This window comes from Haliotis asinina, chromosome 4 (assembly GCF_037392515.1).
Source record: "Haliotis asinina isolate JCU_RB_2024 chromosome 4, JCU_Hal_asi_v2, whole genome shotgun sequence".
Classification (NCBI taxonomy): domain Eukaryota; kingdom Metazoa; phylum Mollusca; class Gastropoda; order Lepetellida; family Haliotidae; genus Haliotis; species Haliotis asinina.
In genome coordinates, this window is record NC_090283.1 from 73,838,492 (window position 1) to 73,857,694 (window position 19,203).

Sequence of the window (19,203 nt, forward strand, 5' to 3'; positions counted from 1 at the left end):
GTAGATCACCAAACAAGGAACCATGGCAGAATTACAAGAACAGAAGTTTGTTCGTTCACATTTGATGTAATTAATATTCTGCTAATTCGCTGGTCAATATAAAAGAAAAAACAACTGTTTATCGGTTTTGAAAGTGTATAGTATTTACATCATGTTGGAGTGGTTGGGTAGCCTAGTGGTTAGGCCTAAAAAACATCTGATTATCTGACTGATAAATTGCAGTCTAGCTCGAAAACTAATACACATAACATACTCAGTGTAATGCTGATCATAATCAGAACATCATGCCAACTCTTTGAGGTTTTTGCTGAATATTTTTCCTTAAAATCAAAAAGTTGTTTAACAAACTATCCTTAAAATATTGACAAAGGTCACTATTTGTTACAAGGGAGGAGTGCAGAGAAAGGGACAGCCAGGTGTCCGAGAAAGCATGGAGACAGTACAGCACAGGTTAATGAATAAATAACTTTCTCTGTACTTGTGTACGTGCTTCTCGAACATCTGGCTGTGCCTTTCTCCGCACTCCTCCCTCGTAATAAACAGTGAACTGTGTAAATATTTAATGGCAGTTTGTTAAACAACTTTTTTATTATTAGGATAAATATTCTGCAAAAACTTTACAGAGTTGGTATGATGTTTTGATTATGATCAGCGTTTCACTGAGTATGTTATGTATATTAGTTTTTGAGTTACATTGCTATTCAAAGGTCCGCTTTTGAGACAAACAGTCTATACCATAAATTTTAAAGATGGGCCTTATGGCATTCTCTGGTCATGGTTAAGACCCAAAGCAATCTCCCTTTTCTGATGTCCCAGACAGTGATATCGCTGTTATATTTGCTAGAAGTGGTGTAAAACAATACTCTCTCATTCACTGTATCATAATATATTTACTAGTGCTGGGTGGAGCTATAAGAAACAGAAGTTTCCAAGTTGCTATAACATTACAGCTACATTATCCATATTGAGGCGATTAGATGCCTAACTCTGAGGGTATGGGTTTAAATCCCGGATGGGACTCGACTGAACAAAAGTACTAGAATCAGTACATTACTGAGAAAGTGTAATCCGAGATGAACATGTTATGGATGGAGACTGTTGTGTCTTCGCCAAGTGTCCAACGCTAACATGAGTCAAGTTGCGCTTAAGCTTTGCTCCTGTAGTATTTAAATTCAATATAGACTGTGACCATTGAATGCACTGTTGGTCCAGAAGCTGGAGTATATTAGGTGGAAGTCGAGTTGGCTGAGCGTGTTTGGCTGCTGATATTGTGTGCTGGTGATTAGTTGCTTGACTCTGAGGGTGTGGGTTTGAATTCTGGATGGGACTCAACTCAAAAAAGTACTAGAATTTGTACTTTACTAAGAAAGCATAATCCCAAATATAACATATGTTAGCATCTACATTGCTCATGTTTCAGTGTAGACAGTTATCACCCTGCTGGTCTAGAAGCTAGAGTATATCATCTATGTTGCTCTGTCATGTTTCAGTGTAGACAGTTATCACACTGTTGATCTAGAATCTGAAGTTTATCATATTTGTTGCTCTGTCGTGTTTCAATATAGACAGTTATCACACTTTTGTTCTAGGAGCTAGAGTATATCATCTTTGATGCTCTGTCATGATTGAGTACAGACAGTTATCACAGTGTTGGTCCAGAAGCTAGTGTATGTCTTCTATACTGCACTGTCATATTTCAGTATAGACACTTATCACAGTGTTGGTCTAGGGTCTAGAGTATATCAACTATATTGCTCTTTCATGTTTCAATATAGACAGTTGTCATATTTCAGTATAGACAGTTATCACCCTATTGGGTTGGTCTAGAAGCTAGAGTATATCAACTATATTGCTCTGTCATATTTCAATATATACGGTTATCACACTGTTGGCCTTGAAATTTGAGTATATCATCATTGTTGCTCTGACATGTTTCAGTGTAGACAATTATCACCCTGCTGGTCTACGGTCTAGAGTATATCAACTATATTGCTCTGTCATATTTCAATGTAGACAGTTTTCATGTTTCAGTATAGACAGTTATCACCCTGCTGGTCTAGGGTCTAGAGTATATCAACTATATTGCTCTGTCATATTTCAATGTAGACAGTTTTCATGTTTCAGTATAGACAGTTATCACCCTGCTGGTCTAGGGTCTAGAGTATATCAACTATATATCATGTTCCAATATGGACAATTATCATACTGTTGGTCTAGAAGTTAGGGTATATCATCTATGATGCTCTGTCATGTTTCAATATAGACAGTTATCACCAAACACTATTGGTTGAAACAGACATGATTCTGCTTCCTGTGGTCACAACTCAGTTGGTGGTCAACCACAGATGGACAAGACCAAAGATTAAAACCATTTGATTGTGATCACTTTGTTTAACATGCCCAGCCTCATTATTTACAATACCTGTTTCATGTTTACAACAAAACAAAGTGACAAATCCTTGCATGAACACCTTTAACATGTCTGGCCTCTAGTTTTCCATGTCTAATGATTTTGAATAAAGGTTCACAAGATCACAACCTTTTGGTTGCTACTTACAGATATTCTTGTTTGATCTAGATGCAGGTTGTTTTAATTGTAAACAAGATCAATCAACCTGTCCTCCAAACATATAGCTTATTTATCAAAATCAGTGACCCATAATTGCAATTAGAGAAAAATAATTTTCATAGAGATTTGACCCAGTAAACAAGATGATAATGGTTTTCACAGATTTTTTGATGTTTATCTTTGATGTTGTTTGTTTAATTAATTAATCCTTGTTGCCCCTCGTTAACTCTGCGAGTCTTCCGTGACTGTAACAGATTGCGTCCAAGCTTGAGTGTCTGACAGCCTAACGAGTTGGTTTGTTGACGAAAGTGGATGGCTGTTTCAACAAATCACTTCTGAAAACACCTCTTACCCACAGATTTAGTAAACAGTGGCCACATTAACATAGGTGCCAACATTCATGTTGGTGTAAAGAGCAGATCAGGGATTGTATGGTGTTTGTGTGAGGCTATTGTCCCCCTCCCCACAGTGAAGGCACAAAACCTCCAGGGCTACCAGCTGTGGTCATTCTAACCCCTTGTCTCAAGTCCAACACTTTATCTGTACATAGATCCTTGTCTTGACATTCTGTACATAACCACCCTTGATTACAAGTACTTGAGCAGTGTGTAGTCTGCAGCCATTTGGATACCTGGCTTGTATGAGTGTATATACCACACCTAGTGCTGTTCCCTGTGTATATACCACATTTAGTGCTGTTCCCTGTGTGTATACCACATTTAGTGCTGTGAACATATTTAGTAGTGCTCATCAACCATGATTCTCCTGGCATGCAGTCCCTGTGTCTATTTCAACCAGGTAAATATTCTTATTGCCAATTTTGAATATTTTTTTTTATCAGAATTCATCTGATCATTTGTATGACAGTATCTCAACTTGACATTTTACTGTGTCTTCCCTCTTGTCCTCTACTTTTTTGTTATAAATGGCATGCTACCTGAAACTGTATCAGTGTGTGACAAAAGCGCTTGAATGATAGTCCACAGCTACATACTGTTCATTCTGGTCAGGGAAAATGAAACCTAGCTAGTCTGACTGACAAGGTTAATTTTCTTTCTAGTTATCTCTAATGTTGAAATTAAATCACAGTCTGAGAGAAATGTTCACTTAGGAATGAAACTTCTTTTCAGAAACAATAATATGGCTTCTTAAGCAGCCGTCATAACATACTGGAAAAGTGTACATGAATATATTTCATGAAGCGTATCCGACATCATGTTGTCAACATCAGTATCTCATGTTTTGTCATCACTCTGCCAAGTCCGTCAGCTCAGATTGAAGTTGAAACTTGAAATAATTTTTCTCTACTTTAAAATTTCTGTCTACATTAATTAGTGTCCAAAATATTTGGCTTATGAAATGTGAATCGATCTATTAAGACATTAAATTCATAGCCCAGCAAGCCAAGGCTGTCATGCATTGATTTGAACACTTGTCATACCCGAATATGACACATTGCAGATTTAAGGGTCCAAGGCTAAGGTTAAGGCTGTAGCAGAAATTCTAGACTCATGACCCCTTAAATTCTGTCACAGTTAGAAAAAACAATAATATATGTCCTTTGATCAGAACAAACTTTCTTTACCACCGGCTGAAAACTAGATCAGGCCTTAGATTTAAGGAAAGTCATACATGACAAGTGTTGCAGGAGTATGTGGTGCGAGTTTCCTACACGAGTTCATAAGTGAGATACTTCCTGGTTTTGTAGCTTACTGTAAGGAAATAATTGTGCGAATCTAAGATTTCCTCCTTGGCAGTTGTTTATTGCAGTCAGTGACTGACACCTGTCAGCAAGTGCAGCTTCTGCACTAGTACACTGTATGGCAGGTGCTCGTCAATCTCCATGTGTCAATCAAGACACCACCTTGACAGTATCTCACTGATCTCATCACTGGAGCTGGGAATCTTGGAATGCTAATTGATTTGGTGAAATCAAGTCACTAGCGGCCCTTGCTATTTGGATTAATGTACTTACTGGATATTTCCCCACCTTGTTTATTGCTTGCTGCCGTAAGTACCATATTGATTTCAGGGAACTGATAAGCAAAACTGCAAGTCATAAATTATTTTGTGGAGTGTCATTCAATAATTTCAATTGCGTATGTTTCAGACATATATACAGACTAATATTTTGTTTGCTATTTCTAATATGTACATTAAGTTCATTAACCTATGCAAGCACAGTTGAGAAGTTTTATTTTTGGAAGTATATAAATCAACTATTATGTTTTAAATACAAGTTTATGAATTTTGTAGCAAACACCAACATATACACACATGGATTATAATAATTTTTGTGTACAGTGCAAATTTGTGTACAATGTAAATTTTGAAAAGATCCCTTTCTCACTATGTCACATCCCGCCATTGACACACTTCTATTGACGACTCATTTCTGAGAATATTGTGATATCAATCACAATGACTCATTTTCAGTCCAAGCTTTCAGTTCAAGGAAGAGATATCTTTATCCATTCCTTATGAGTTTTTCACAGTTGCTTTCCCACAGGAATGCTTCTTGTATTTAGGATAGTCTGTGTATGTCAGATATTACATTTATTAGAAACATAATTTCCACTAACACTTACTATTTCTCCAGTACTGGCATGCATTTGTGTGTGTATTATTGTCACATAATAGAATATGTTTAAGGACATTGGAATCAATTTTCAATTTGTTCACTTGAAGTTTCTTTTTTCCCTTCTTAAATCCCAACAGAATAATCTTGTAGTTTAGTTTGACCACATTGTTATGATTTACAGCACATAACTTAAAGGGTTTTTAAGTGTTTCCCAGGTCAGATGAGATTTTGTGTATCAAATAGTTGGAAATAACTAATTAGTTTAATCATACATTGTTTCTATTGTGGCAAAAACATACCTGGCAACTTTAGCTGGCATCGAGTCATCCTAGACCCAAATACTTTATGTCCATTGCAGGAAGTAAATTAGAGATTAAATTGTTGACATTTTCATCAGAGTTTACTTACCTTAAGAATGCTTGTTAAGAAGATAAAACTGCAAATGCAATCCAAAAATGTTTAAACTCAAGATTTTCCCCTTCACAGTATTAATTATTTTAAAGTCTGTGTTTGTACTCTCTATGAGAAGTGGATAAAATTCTTTATCCTTAGGGTATGATTGAAATCTCTCAGCTCTATTACTGGAAATAAATTTCCTAAACACATTGGGAGGTTATAAATTCTATCACTTGAAAATGTTATGAAGACATTTATCGATTTATTACAATAACTTCATGGTGAAAAATATGATTACTCACTAAAACAAAAACCAGTTGTTTTCACATATACAAGTGTAAAAAGTTAACTTATGTTATGCGTACCACAGTTGCTTCAGATTATTTGTCATATACTTTTCCTGTTATTATAATGTAAGTTATAATTGCTTATATTCTCCCACCTACCGATATCTACCTACACGTCTGACTGGTGAAAGCATCATTAGTTGATCAGTAAGCCCATGATCAGATTGTCTAGAGCATGTCTGAAGCCTGTCCTGTAAATGTCTGTGGAGGCAAGTACTGCTTTATGGCCATGTAGACTGTGTATATCGTCAGTGACACCAAAGTCAGTGGAGCGTGGAGAGTATTACTTAGGAGCCCCTTTGCCTGGAGGCAGATCAGCAGGACCATTAGTTCTACACAGTGGAAGCTGGGTGATGGTCACACCTGTGCTCTCATCTACCTGGAGAGAAACTCACCTGTGTATGGACTGACCTTTGTAGAAACTTACCTGTAGAGGTACTCAGGAAGTGGCTTGTGTTGTTCACCTGTGTTCTTTAGAACTGTGGAATTCCCAAAGTGTTGTACCTGTAGAGTTTCACCTGCCTAGAGACTTACCTGTTGATGAACTCAGGAAGTTAGATGTGTGAAGAACAGTGTACAGAGTAGCTATACCTGTATAAGTTCTAAAGAGTTACACCTGTACAGTGCTACCTGCATAGATCTCACCTGTACAGAACCCATCTTGTATAGACTTGTTGATGCACCCAGGAAGTTGGATGTGATCTTTACACCTGCATGGAAGCTTAAACAAGATTGTGTGAAGAACAGTTTTAAGTTCAGGAGAACTGACATGTGAAGTCCTTCTCTGTCACATATCTCTATTGTGTGCCTGCTCCTGTGCACCTGGGATTCAGATTGTTTTACCTGTAAAATCTGACATTGACCTGTATAGGTGATGGAAGTGTAGTAGTGGGATAGCATCCACACACCTGTCCAGATACACCTGAGTTTACCTGTGGAAGACACATCATGAGAGTTTACATTGTCAGGTCAATCTCCTACTCGGAGTTGACTTTGGATCGGCGCTCCCCAAAACATGTACATGAAAACTAATATTTTTTGTGTCAAGTTTTTCATTTTTGGAAATATTTTGTAAATGTTTAATGTTTCGGTGAAGGAGTTTATTCATAATTTTTCCCAGTCTTATTGTGCCAGCCATACTGATTGAATATTGTTTTATGTCATGTACAGCCAGATGAAATAGGTGTAAATGCCACTAAGACTGAACGCTTGTATTACAGACTTTGGCCCACAACAAGCACACGTCCAACAGCAGTTTGGGTGGCACCAAGCTGGGCAAGAGGAAGAGGCTGAAGCAGCTAGCTGATGAAGGGGAGGTGGAATTCCTGGCACAGAAGCGCCGGTCCAGTGACTTAGGGGGTGTTTCCATGAGCCCCAACTCTTTCCTTGATGCCTCACACACACCTGACAAGTCTGACCTCATATCAGGTATGCTGGTATCACTTAATTCATAAAAATACCTTAGAAATAGGATCACATCCCACTAGGTCTGCAAGTTATGGTGAAAAAATTTATGTGAGTGCAACTTAGCTATACTAGTTCTAATCTCGATCTGCGCTAATGTAGGTCTATATGTGTTGTTTCTCCTGCATGAACCTTTCTGACGGTATTCCAATTTGAATATTCCTATATTGTAACTCTAGTTTCATTTTAGGTGTATCTTGTGTGACTTAATTTGGTCATGGCATGTTTTATTTTCATTTTTGTTGTTTACAGATCATAGTGCTGTTGAAAATGGTGAGAACCGATTGCTCCAGTCCACCGGTTCTAGCAAACCGTCACCACGACAACAGGTGACGAGGGAACTCTTCCAGACCGAGAGCAACTATGTTGGAATCTTGTCCACAATTATAAATGTAAGTGCTCAGAGTTGTCTCCCCTGTATTAACTGATGAGTGCATGAAAACTTTGCATTTTTTGTAATCTAAAAATATTTCTGAAAGTTCAGCTGTCAAATATCTTGAGGACAAAAAAGTGAGATTTAGTACAGAGTAGCTGCAGTGTTGTTTGTATTAGAATGATTGTTTATTTTGATGCCTGTGATTAAATATCTCTTTCTCTTTGCCACAGACGTTCAAGACGCAGATCGAGAAACCTGATCAGTACAACGGTCCTCTGCTGTCACCCCAGGAGATCAAGATTATCTTTGGCAACATCCCTCCAATCTACGATGCACATTGCAAGATGAGAGCCAGGCTGCAGGAGATAGTAGAGAACTGGACAGAGGATGTGTACGTTGGGGACGTCATCCTGGACTATGTGAGTACACAACTACAGCAAAACTTATCAAAGTAGTATACAACTACTTCTCATGCTTGTAGTAAATATACATAAAGAAGTTGATGTGTTAATGGTCTTGTCATGGCCAGTTTATTGAGATTTTATGAGTGCTTCATTCACTGATTCTGGTAATGTTGTTCCAGGCTGATGCTCTTACTAAAGCTTATCCACCATTTGTCAACTTTTTCGAAGACACCAAGCAGACAATCATCAAGTGTGACAAGAACAACCCTAGGTTCCATGCCTTCCTCAAGGTACGTCTTACAGCCTTGGTATAATGGGTGAAACCCATTTCTGGTGTTCTTCACTGTGATATTGCTGGAATATTGCGAAGAGCGACGTAAAATCATACTCACTCATTTCTGTCTTAAGCCATCATCTTGTTACCTTTAGATTCATGTTCATCACGTGAGCTGGCTAAATAGGAACTGGGTGGTCAGGTTCTGTGCCGATAATGTTTGATCATTCTTTCAGTCACATGTTTGTCTGATGCAAACAGGATTATTACTGGCTTCTGTTATACTGCTGGCATATCATTGGCTGAACGTTAAATGAGTACTGAAAGCTGTAGCAAAGATTCATCTAGCAGAAAGTAACATAACAGCTGATGTTGACCTTGTGTAGTACAACAAGCACCTGTTGTGTTGTAGGTGTGCTTGACGCGGCCAGAATGTGGGAGACAGACTCTACAGGAGCTGCTCATCAGACCAGTACAGAGGCTGCCCAGCGTCATCCTTCTTCTAAATGGTAACACTCACCGCATTACTTGTAAAGGCTGAAGGCTGGTGTGTAGTGATTGATTTCTGAGGCGTAAAATAACTTTCTGCCCTCGCTTCATGTGTGGTAGGATAGCAAAGAGGTTGAAGTTTATTTCCTCAAGTATTCCCCTGGTTTGATTCCCAACATGGAAATAATGATAGTATGTTTCTGCTGTCTAATATTGCAGGAATATTGCTAAATCTCTGTTGTGTTGATATTTTGAAGTGGCCTCTCTGTCAGAGTAGATGGAACATATTGAGTCATTGGTATTCATGGTTTTGCAGATATCATGAAGAACACGAATCCAAGGAGTCCTGACTACAGGAAACTGGAGGATGCCATTGGTAAAGTGAAAGGAATACTGACGTAAGTGGGGCACGATAACATGGGATGTAGCTCAGTTATATTTGTGCCAGTTTTGTTTTTTAACTAATTATACATATTTGATATATCTATTAAATAATTTACAGGTAATATTAAATTGGTAACAGTGAATATCAGGCTGTTTTATTTAAAATTACTGATTTTTAGCATATTTTTTACAATGCTTGTTTTCTGTATGTAGGCATATTAATGAAGACAAGCGGAAGACAGAGAACCAGGTGGCCATGTTTGATATCATGAAGGATATCGACAACTGCCCCGCCACACTCCTCTCTTCTCATCGCAGCTTCGTTGACAAAATTGATGTACTTGAACTGTCTGACACACTGTCAGGTCGCAGTGACCCGCTCTCTATATTCCTGTTTACAGACAGCATTGAGGTAAATCCCTGGCTGCAATACCAGTCTCTTATTTGATCAGGGTATTTATTTCAATTTTACAGCCATATTGTAAATACAGTGTTTAACATGCTATGTTTACAAATTTCTTTTGATAATCACATGGTTGTGAATTCATAAAAGGTAGTTGGTCCTTGTAGTCATATCAATGTTTAGCTGTTTCTGCAAAGATTTTGGTGTCTTTGCAGATAAAAACTGCAAGAATGACTTGACTGTACTTACTTGTGAAATCGACTTTGATGTTTGATTTAATTGTAATGTTTCTGTGTTTGCAGATCTGTAAGAGAAGAACAAAAGTGCTAAACTCTTCCAAGAGCCCAGCTGTACATAAGACGCCCCAGAAAGCCTATAAACATCTGGAAATGATTCCTCTCTCCAGCATCAAACGAGTGCTAGATGTCGAAGAGTCCGATGGTAGGTGGACACATATCACTAAACCATCTTCAGTCAACATTAATATTTGACGAGAAGGTTATTAGTCAGATACATTGCATGTCCTTTAGAAGTGTGATCCTTTGATTATCAGTTGTTCTAACCTGGTTTGCAACAGTACAAAACTTGAAGTCACTTTGAAATTGTGAGGACAGAACTGAACCTGGAATGAAAATGAAAACTTTCCAAATTGGTAGAATTCTTCTACCTTAAATATTCATATATAAATATCTACACCTCATGCATTTTGTAAAGTTACCCAGAGTTAAAGTTAAACAGCTGTTGACTGAGTGTTTGTATTGAACAGATTGTCAAGGAGCATTTGGACTCATCTGTCGAAATAACAAGGAGTTCAAAGAAAAGCTATACAGCTTCATGTTGGACTCAGAGGACGTCTCCAAATCTGAAATCCTCACCTTGCTGTGCAAAAGTCTTGCCAACATCCTTTGCCGCACAGATTATGTAAGTGAATGTTACCTAGAGGAGTCCTGAAAAGGTTCCTGGATCAGAATAGATCCCCAGCAAGATATGCTGGTTGTCAGAAGCAATTACATCTAATGGGCGGATTTGATGACTTGGTTGACTGTGCCTTTGAACTTCAGATCAGATCAGATTGTCTGGTCAGTTCATAGCTGTAATATTGTAGCGCATGGCGTCAACAACAGCCCACTACAAACGTGGCCATCTACAAGGGAGGTAACTCTCCTTGTTGAACTGGAATGTAGGTTTATGGGGTTGAGTATTGTCTGTATTATGGAACATTATGTCTTGTAATTGTGATGAACCAAATGTAAGTTTAATCTTGTGTTTATGTTTTGATTTTACCCATTTGTAATACTGTTTAAGTCTGTTATAATTATTCAGATATGTTTATTTCCAGGAAAACCTAATGGCTGTGGTCAAGGGAGATGAACATGGGATAAACACCAAGGATCTAAACAGTCGAATTAGTAAAGCTTTCAAGTAAGTATGAAGCAGTCTAGAGAAGACAACTTATATTTATGCTAAAATTGTTGGTTTTGTACAAACACATTACCCTGAAATGTCAAATGTTCAGATTTTTGAACCAGTTAATGTAATGTGTTACAATATTATGTCTTTCTGATAGTTTGTCTCTGTGTAGTAGAAGTATTTTGCACCTAAATCAGATTTTACATTCAGTTTCTAATCCAATTTCAGGTTTGGAAAGCGTGTCAGTCGAGCGTTTTCATTCAACAAGACACCGAGCAAGTTAAAGCGAGCCATCTCTAGTGTGGCCCATGGTTTCAGCAGTCCCTTTGTACGGGACAGCTATGGACCGGGCGAGCTGAGTGGGCGACGTCTAGCAAGCACATTTGATTTAACAGTAAGTTTCTACCATCGGTACTCATGATGTTGATCACTGGATTGTCTGGTCCAGACCTGATTGTTTATGAACTGATGCCATGTAGTTGGTCCAGACCTGATTGTTTGTGAACCGTTGCCATATTGCTGGAAAACACCTGGGTGCAGCATTAAACAAAACCAACCAACCAACCAACCAACCATTTCTACCTCTGACAATGGCTACTATCAGTATGTGCAGTGAAAACTGCAGTTTTATTTTTTCATGAAATAACACTCTCTTTTTTTCATACTATAGCTATCTTGCTTGTAGTTTGTTGTCCTAATTCATGACTGGTTTGCTTCAGGAGTCCTCCCCGCTGACGACAATGTCGCACATAGACAACAGTGATTCAATAAGTCTCGGAGCATTCTCTCTTCAGGTGAGAAAATATGTGTGGAGATGAGTTAACGTTTGATAGTGGGCTAATCTGCTCTAAGATGTAGGTTACAATCTTCTTGTGGATTTACTGGTAGTCATTGGTCCTCATTTACCACAATTATCAGCAAGGTCACACATGGGCTCTTAGGCAATAATCACCCACACTGGCTTTCACGTGCAGGAACGTCAAACCCTAATGAAACAACGTAGAGACCTTGGCTGAAAATGTACAGAGAGTATCATTTAAATATAATACCAGTACAATATCCTTCAAGAAATAAGTAATTTGTCATCTTGGTAGAGGTAGATTCAATACATGCTGACCATTGTTAAGACTAGTTGGAATTAGTGATTCTTCACAGAAGCTTCATCAGTTTTGTTGAACTGATTGTTGATGCAATGTCTGACAAAATCTAACATTTTTTAACTGTATTTCAGGAGGAGAGCTCCCCTATACACTTCCCCTCCACACCGTCATCGAAGCGACTGACGAAATATACAACATTAGGCTCCAGTTCAGCGAAGAAATACCTATAATCAATAACAGGTATGTAGTTTGCTTTTGCAATTATAAGCAAAAGATAAGTCCATATGTAATTTGCTGTCTGAGGGGTGGTGTAGTAGTCAAAGTGTTAAGGTATTTGCTTGTCATATTTAATATGTGACTTTGATTTCCCACATGAGTACAATGTAGGAAGTCCATTTCTGCTGTTACTGCTGGAATATTGCTAAAAGCAGCGTCATAACAATACTTACACTCTGACTTTTTTACTATCACCCCTTTGTTTGGATCAGTATTCGCCCTAATTTCACACTCAACTCCCTAGGGAGTATAAAAGTTGTGTGGTCATGGTGTCTTTGTGGTTAATGTATTCACTTGCTATGTACGTCCTGGGTCACAGTCCTAAAACCTGCTTGCCTTTTATGGTCTCATGTAGATTTTAGGCTGGAATTGGCCCCTAGCAAGCAATACTAGTCAAGGAAGTCAACTGTATAGATCTGGTGGTAAGACATGGTGACTTGGTGGATTGCTTGTCATCATAGTCCAGTGGCATTGACTGTGACTCATGTTATTGATCACTGGATTGTCTGGTCAAACACTGCAAAGATATGGCTGATATATCACTCAGTTAAACGTTTAACAACAAACAGACCAAGGAAAAAGTACAGATAGATGGCAGTGCCAAGTTCGAAGAGATGAATCATCATCCCTAATGACGGGATAATATGATGTTCCCATCTAGTTAAGCTTTGATGCTCGAAGCTCATTACAGGTCACAGAACATCAAGGTGGATTTTAACGTTCATTGTGCAATCATTCTTACCATTTTCCTGTCGAGGGGCACCGGGATGGCAAACATAAACCTCATTTTACACTCTACAAAAAATGTTGAAGGAAGCAAAAAAAGAAGAGGTTAAAAATGGTTTCTTATCAAAGAAAGTTAAAACAACATCAGTAGATGATGCATGTTTCTGCACCAACATGTGACGTTGTGTACACCATCATCACATTGCACCTGCGTGATGGATGATCTAGAAGCATGTATTCATACCTTGGCCTGCCTCTGAACACACCTTGCATCTTAGCAGGGACCATTGCCGCTAAACTTAGTGACAGGTTCGGACTTTGGTCTCTTCAGTGGAACCAGTGATAGCGTTATTGTTCTGATCGATGAGCAAACAAAATTAATTTTCTAAATTACAGATATCTTGTCTGTTCGCTTTAAGGTGTAATATTCACTGACTTAGCTTGACATCAGGGGTTGCATCATAACGTTCATGTTTTTAGCTTGAAAAAAATGTGTTGATTTTTTTATGGTTTAATATTGATCCTCCAGGGCTGCCCATGGATGCATTGCAAGACATGTTTTTTTTCTATTACTTTAAATTAGTTTTAATCCAGTTTGGTTCTGCATGTTTTTGGCGAGTTTTTTTCATATGAAAGTTATTTTTTCTGCATAGATGCAACTATGAAATATGTTCTTGAAGTTTTGGCAACATACAGCTTTTCTTAGAATTTTTGTCATAATACTAGGTTTTAAGGATTCATGATCTTTTTGTTAACTTTAGTGATTCTAATTAATTGAGTTCCAAGTTAGTGAATTTGTTAAATTAATGTGATCATATAATTGTGCAAATATTTAGAAAACCATCAGTTGCAAAAGGAAACAAGACTCATACTAATAACATTAAAATTGAAACATGATATATAAAAATTTAAATTTTTGTATGAAAATTAAAATTGAATTAGTATGCATTGATTGTTTGAAATAAACGTTGAAATCAAACGATGCATTTTTTAATTTTAATATATTCAGTGCTTTTAGAAAACCCATTGAATGCACCTTGCAGAAAACCCGCTCTCTTTATTTTCATTTGTAGAAATTCTGATGTATGGGATATTGATTTTCATTTAATACTAATAATACTTTGAAGATCCATATCTTTTATGCATGATTCTTTGATCTTAAATGGTATCAGCAAAAAAAATCATCAATAACCTAGTTTTGAGTCATTACAGAGTCAAACAGAATTTCAGATTAAGTATCCAATCCTTGTCCTAGTCGTATGTTTAGCATTTGAAAATGTTGGTCTGAGTGCAGCTGCAGCATGTTAGTGCTACGAACAGGGAGCATATATCTGTGCCACGGTCAATTACCCGTTGTCCCAGTGGGAGCTCTGACACTGCTCAATAATGATGGATGTCTAACAGTCATGCAATTAACACATCTATGTCACCGGCCCTTCACAGCCATTACTTGGTCCTTGGTGCTTGGGGGAGACACTTCTTGATTAAACTGTCGTGCCGTAACAAGCTGACCTGACTCCTGGGCCCAAGTAGGCCACTTCAGAAGTAAATACTGATTTGGTTCTGAAATTTAAGAACTCTTGTGGTCCCATTTGCCTGCGGTAATTTCTGTGGTTGGCTAGAAAAGTTGGCCCTTGGCTCATTATGGGAATATCAGCTTGTCATTGTCTTCCTTTGTTGTTGAGTGTGTAGGGGAAATGTTAGACCAACATGATTGGACAAGGCTGAACCATCTCTTTGTCCTTCTCTGTATATCCTTCTCTGTATATATCTAAAACTACATACACTCACCCTCTTCTCTCTGACACTGTTTGTATTCAACAAACTGTCACACCACAAAACATTAATGCAATCATTTGTTTGGAATGTTTTTTTCATTCACTGTTGTATTTTGCTTATCAGATTACATATGGTAATTGATATTCATGATTGTATTAAGGACTTTAGTGCCATCAGATGAGACTTGATGTCTTTGGAGGTTAGACTGCTGTTGGCCAGGCGCACAGCCGAAGAGACAATTGTCTTACACTGACAGTGAGGTTCTGTTGGTAGATTCAACACTGCGATTTGCTTAACTTAATAACAATGTTCTACAGTTTCTCCATCTTTGTTTCAGACAACAAGACCTGTCACAAATTCCAGCATTAATGAAATTCCCAACAGTTCTTTGTGGAGATGTGTCAAGTCACCAGAAGATCTTATGTGTGTCAAGTCACCAGAAGGTCTTGTAGATGTATGCCAAGTCACCAGAAGATCTTGTACTGATGTGTCAAGTCACCAGAACATCTTTTACTCACGTGTCAGTCACAGAAGATCTTGTACTGTGTCAGATCAACGAATCACAAAACAATTAGTGCACTTGGTCATCAAGGTCCACAGCGATTCCTGGTGTCCACCTGATTGGTTGGGTTTTTCGGACTGAGGGAAGTTCCTGATGTGATTATCGACAGGGATTACTCTGGATTACTCTGGCAATATAGAAACACCACAGAATGACTTGAATCTGCTTGTGTACTTACAGATATCAGGTGTGTTCCACATGTGGACACCTTTATCATTTCCTCCTAAAACACCAAAATTCATAAATGAGCTAACTGCAACATATTATTTCAGTAATTGATATATTTTTTAATTTGAGACTTCAAGTCAAAGTAGATTGTACAAACTTAAAAGCATTGATTCTGTGATTGGGTGTTTATGTGAGCTGTCTGGAATATATATATATATTTTTGTATGTTGTGTGAGAGTGTAAGAGTGTATGTGTAAATATTAGCGGAGTGTATTATATGTACAGAATAGTGGCTCGCTGCTATACCCCCCATAGTGCTGCCGAGAGTTACATATCCTAGCTACGTCATCACATCTATCACACTGATCAAACTTGTTGCATAATATCAGTGAATCTTTTCTCATCACCATTATTTATTGTATCGGAATCATTGCATCACATCACTGCCCTCGGAAATATGCCAAGTTGGCAGTTAAGCTGAGGCTGAACCAGTTCACTGACATACACTTCCTGTGTGTATTTATTTACAAACGCATTTGAAAGTTTGTCAAACCTTTTTGACAATTTCTAATGAAGCGTTCCACATTCTGATACTGATCAACATTACTGTTTTAATGTTATGGGTCAGTCTGTCATAAAATTATGTGCACATTTAATGTACTAAAACCTGTGAGAAACACAACTTTTTGCCCCCTATAAATTAAAATCAACTCAAATAGTATACTGCCATAAAGGCATGACCACAACAGAGTAATACCACTGAAAAGAACAATGCAGTTGGTCCCAAACGTTTTGTCGAATGTGTATATATCCTGAACAAATATGAAAGGAATTAACTATATCTTCAACTTGGTTTACTGTTTGATTGTAGGTATATAGCACCTTGTAACCAGTTAGCCGTGCAGTACTGTAGATATCGACACTGTATAGCGGTATCTGTCAAATAGCCTAACCTAGAACACTTGAGTACAGTGATGGTATAATATGTATTATAGCCAGTAAAATTGTGTTAACACAATGTGTTTGAACATATTATCCTTGAAGAACCAGTGTGTACTTGTGTTAATGCCAAATGTATAATCCTCGTATATCCATAGTAACACAGTGTGAGTTAACAGTACCACAACTGTTCTGATGCTTGGTCCTCATTCATCATGTTGACTTGGGGGCCAGGTATGCCTGTATTGTGGTGACCATGGTGCTGTTGGATGGACAGTTGTAATGGAGACCATTTCTCCAGTTCTGTATAGTATACAGAATAAATGTTGAGTTTTACAATCTATTATTTCTTTGTGTTTTTATGTGGTGTATGGGATATACGTTGGTGGAGATTTGGATATATGGGTATTTGTGAAAGTAGGTGGACTAAGTCATCACAACCCAGTTGATACAGAATTGCTTGAATACAATCTGTATCCAGTCCTCTGCAAACATCACTTCAAAGCAGGAGATGAGCCTCAGAAAGATCTCATCTTGTATGATGAACAACGAAAGCGAAATTGTCAAAAAGTACGCTTCATGCACGTTTGTTTTCTATGAACAACGAACCAACTGATTGTAAAGCAAGTGGGCAACTGCTGCCTCCCACACTTAGATAACAAATGGTGAGTGTTTGAGTATGGTTTTGCAGCATTTATAACATGTTGGGTTTCATATTTCTATCCATATCGGGAATCAAACCCATGTCTTCATTAAAGAAGGCTTTCATCCACAACAGTGCGCCTAGATGAGAGCCAGAAGTCGTTCTTAGTTGACAGGTAGCCTCCCGATCTGGTGGGTTATCAATCCGAAAATACATTCCAGATTTCCCACCTGTCCTTCAGATGTTTGTTTTCTTTGTCCTTTCAGGGGGTCTCGTCTTTTGATGCCATTTCACATCAAACATCAAATTTGTGAAGCATGTGATACATCTCTGTCAAACGCTAAAATCAATAAATCTCAACCCCCCAAAAAATACATCGATATGCTGCCGGCGAAAACGGATTTTTCAGAAGTCATTCAGCTTGATAAATACGTTGGAGATGTTTTAGATCTTCATTTGAGCAGTTTGACAACCCTTTGCCACAAGAAATTGATGTTAAGTTATATATTCATGTATTTTAAACAAACAAATGTTTATAAACTTGAAACCTCGTACATCTTCCTCGCCCCCTTACGTATTTTTCCTCCATTCCCAAGACACCACTCCGCCCACATCTATGAAGAGATTTTTAAACCGTGCCATACGGTTTATACTGAACGAGTTAGAACTGGGGCAACACATAATTTTGCACTGTTTGGTATAAGTAGTAATTTCGACTGCCGTCATTTCATTATTATCCTTGTATGTATTATACTTACTTACTTACTCGTATCCAATTACATTTGTGCTGTAAAACACGATAAGCAAGTGTGGCGGCCCTTTTCATTGATGTCACGTACATTTGTTTTTTGACCTCATAGACGACGAAATGCATAAACAATGGTTGTTAACGCGAAAGTGCACACGTGATGTACATCTATGTGATAGTGGTTCTGTTTCAGCATATGGCTAATAAAATTACATGTGTACATCACGGTGAAATACTAGGATTAAAGTAAACAAAAGCAGGCATTAATAAAAACACGATGTTATTGATAACAGGTTCGTAGTTATTGCCATGAGCGATGCTGCAGGTAAAGATTCTTACATCGTTACAAAGCAGAAAACACAGCAATTTTAATGGCAGGGTCACCAAAACGTCTTTATTCATCCATTGGTGCTGTGAGGTAGCCTTCATCACGCCGAAGACTCGGGTTAAATTCCATGACTTCGCCCAGTGTTTCCAAGGGGGATTCGAACCCTGGTCTCCTGTGTGATAAACAAAGGCTTAACTATGTCTGTGCTCTGTGTTCATAGTACTGTGCGTAATAACTGTACACGTAATTATTCCAAAATGCCTCTCGGCTATTAGTGAGAAAATACATAGTTTTTGCTGTGATTTACAAACCATAGTAAAGTCTTTCCTAATCCATGGTAATGTGTCAAATACAAAGTCACTGTTAACATGTTTTGTAATGCTTTGGACAACAAGCATAGTGTTACTTTTTGTAAAAACAAATGGGAACAAATCTAAGTTATGGAGGAATCTGTAGGTCTTGTTTGTGATCTGTCAACGATTCGTTGTCAAATGTGTTTGTTAATCTGACGTTAACCCAATCCCTTGGCACTGAACTGAGCCACTTTTAGCACTACGGAATGTAATCTGTCTACTAGAGCCAACCGACACACAGTTGATTTAGAAAGTGCTATCTAATTACCTCCCTTGAAGATAGCGATGAGAATTAACCCACCCTATTTAATGCAGGCAGGTGGCAGTTGTATATCAACATTTACTTTCAATTCAAGATAAGTTTCCTGACGCTTAAACGCAATATGTCATTACTGTTCTCTAAGGAGAAAGTAAGTTGATGGACGATTTGTTGTTTTCTCTCGCTACCATAGATAATCAATAGTTTGAATCGATGTACAATTGC

The 19,203-nt window shown here is 37.9% G+C and overlaps 1 protein-coding gene across 2 annotated transcripts in view; it reads left to right on the forward strand.

Moving 5' to 3' along the window:
• Positions 1–16,990, forward strand: part of LOC137281858 (protein ECT2-like) — a 51,841-nt gene extending 34,851 nt beyond the window's left edge. For both annotated transcript variants that reach the window (XM_067813513.1, XM_067813514.1), the window contains 14 exons: positions 7,114–7,321; positions 7,610–7,749; positions 7,964–8,152; positions 8,317–8,427; positions 8,824–8,920; positions 9,217–9,298; positions 9,498–9,696; positions 9,990–10,128; positions 10,454–10,608; positions 11,027–11,109; positions 11,326–11,491; positions 11,817–11,891; positions 12,329–12,437; positions 15,316–16,990. In XM_067813513.1, coding sequence (XP_067669614.1) covers positions 7,114–7,321; positions 7,610–7,749; positions 7,964–8,152; positions 8,317–8,427; positions 8,824–8,920; positions 9,217–9,298; positions 9,498–9,696; positions 9,990–10,128; positions 10,454–10,608; positions 11,027–11,109; positions 11,326–11,491; positions 11,817–11,891; positions 12,329–12,427 — 1,743 coding nt within the window. In that variant the 3' untranslated portion in view covers positions 12,428–12,437; positions 15,316–16,990. The remainder of the gene's footprint in view (positions 1–7,113; positions 7,322–7,609; positions 7,750–7,963; positions 8,153–8,316; positions 8,428–8,823; positions 8,921–9,216; positions 9,299–9,497; positions 9,697–9,989; positions 10,129–10,453; positions 10,609–11,026; positions 11,110–11,325; positions 11,492–11,816; positions 11,892–12,328; positions 12,438–15,315) is intronic.
• The last annotated feature ends 2,213 nt before the right edge of the window (positions 16,991–19,203 follow it).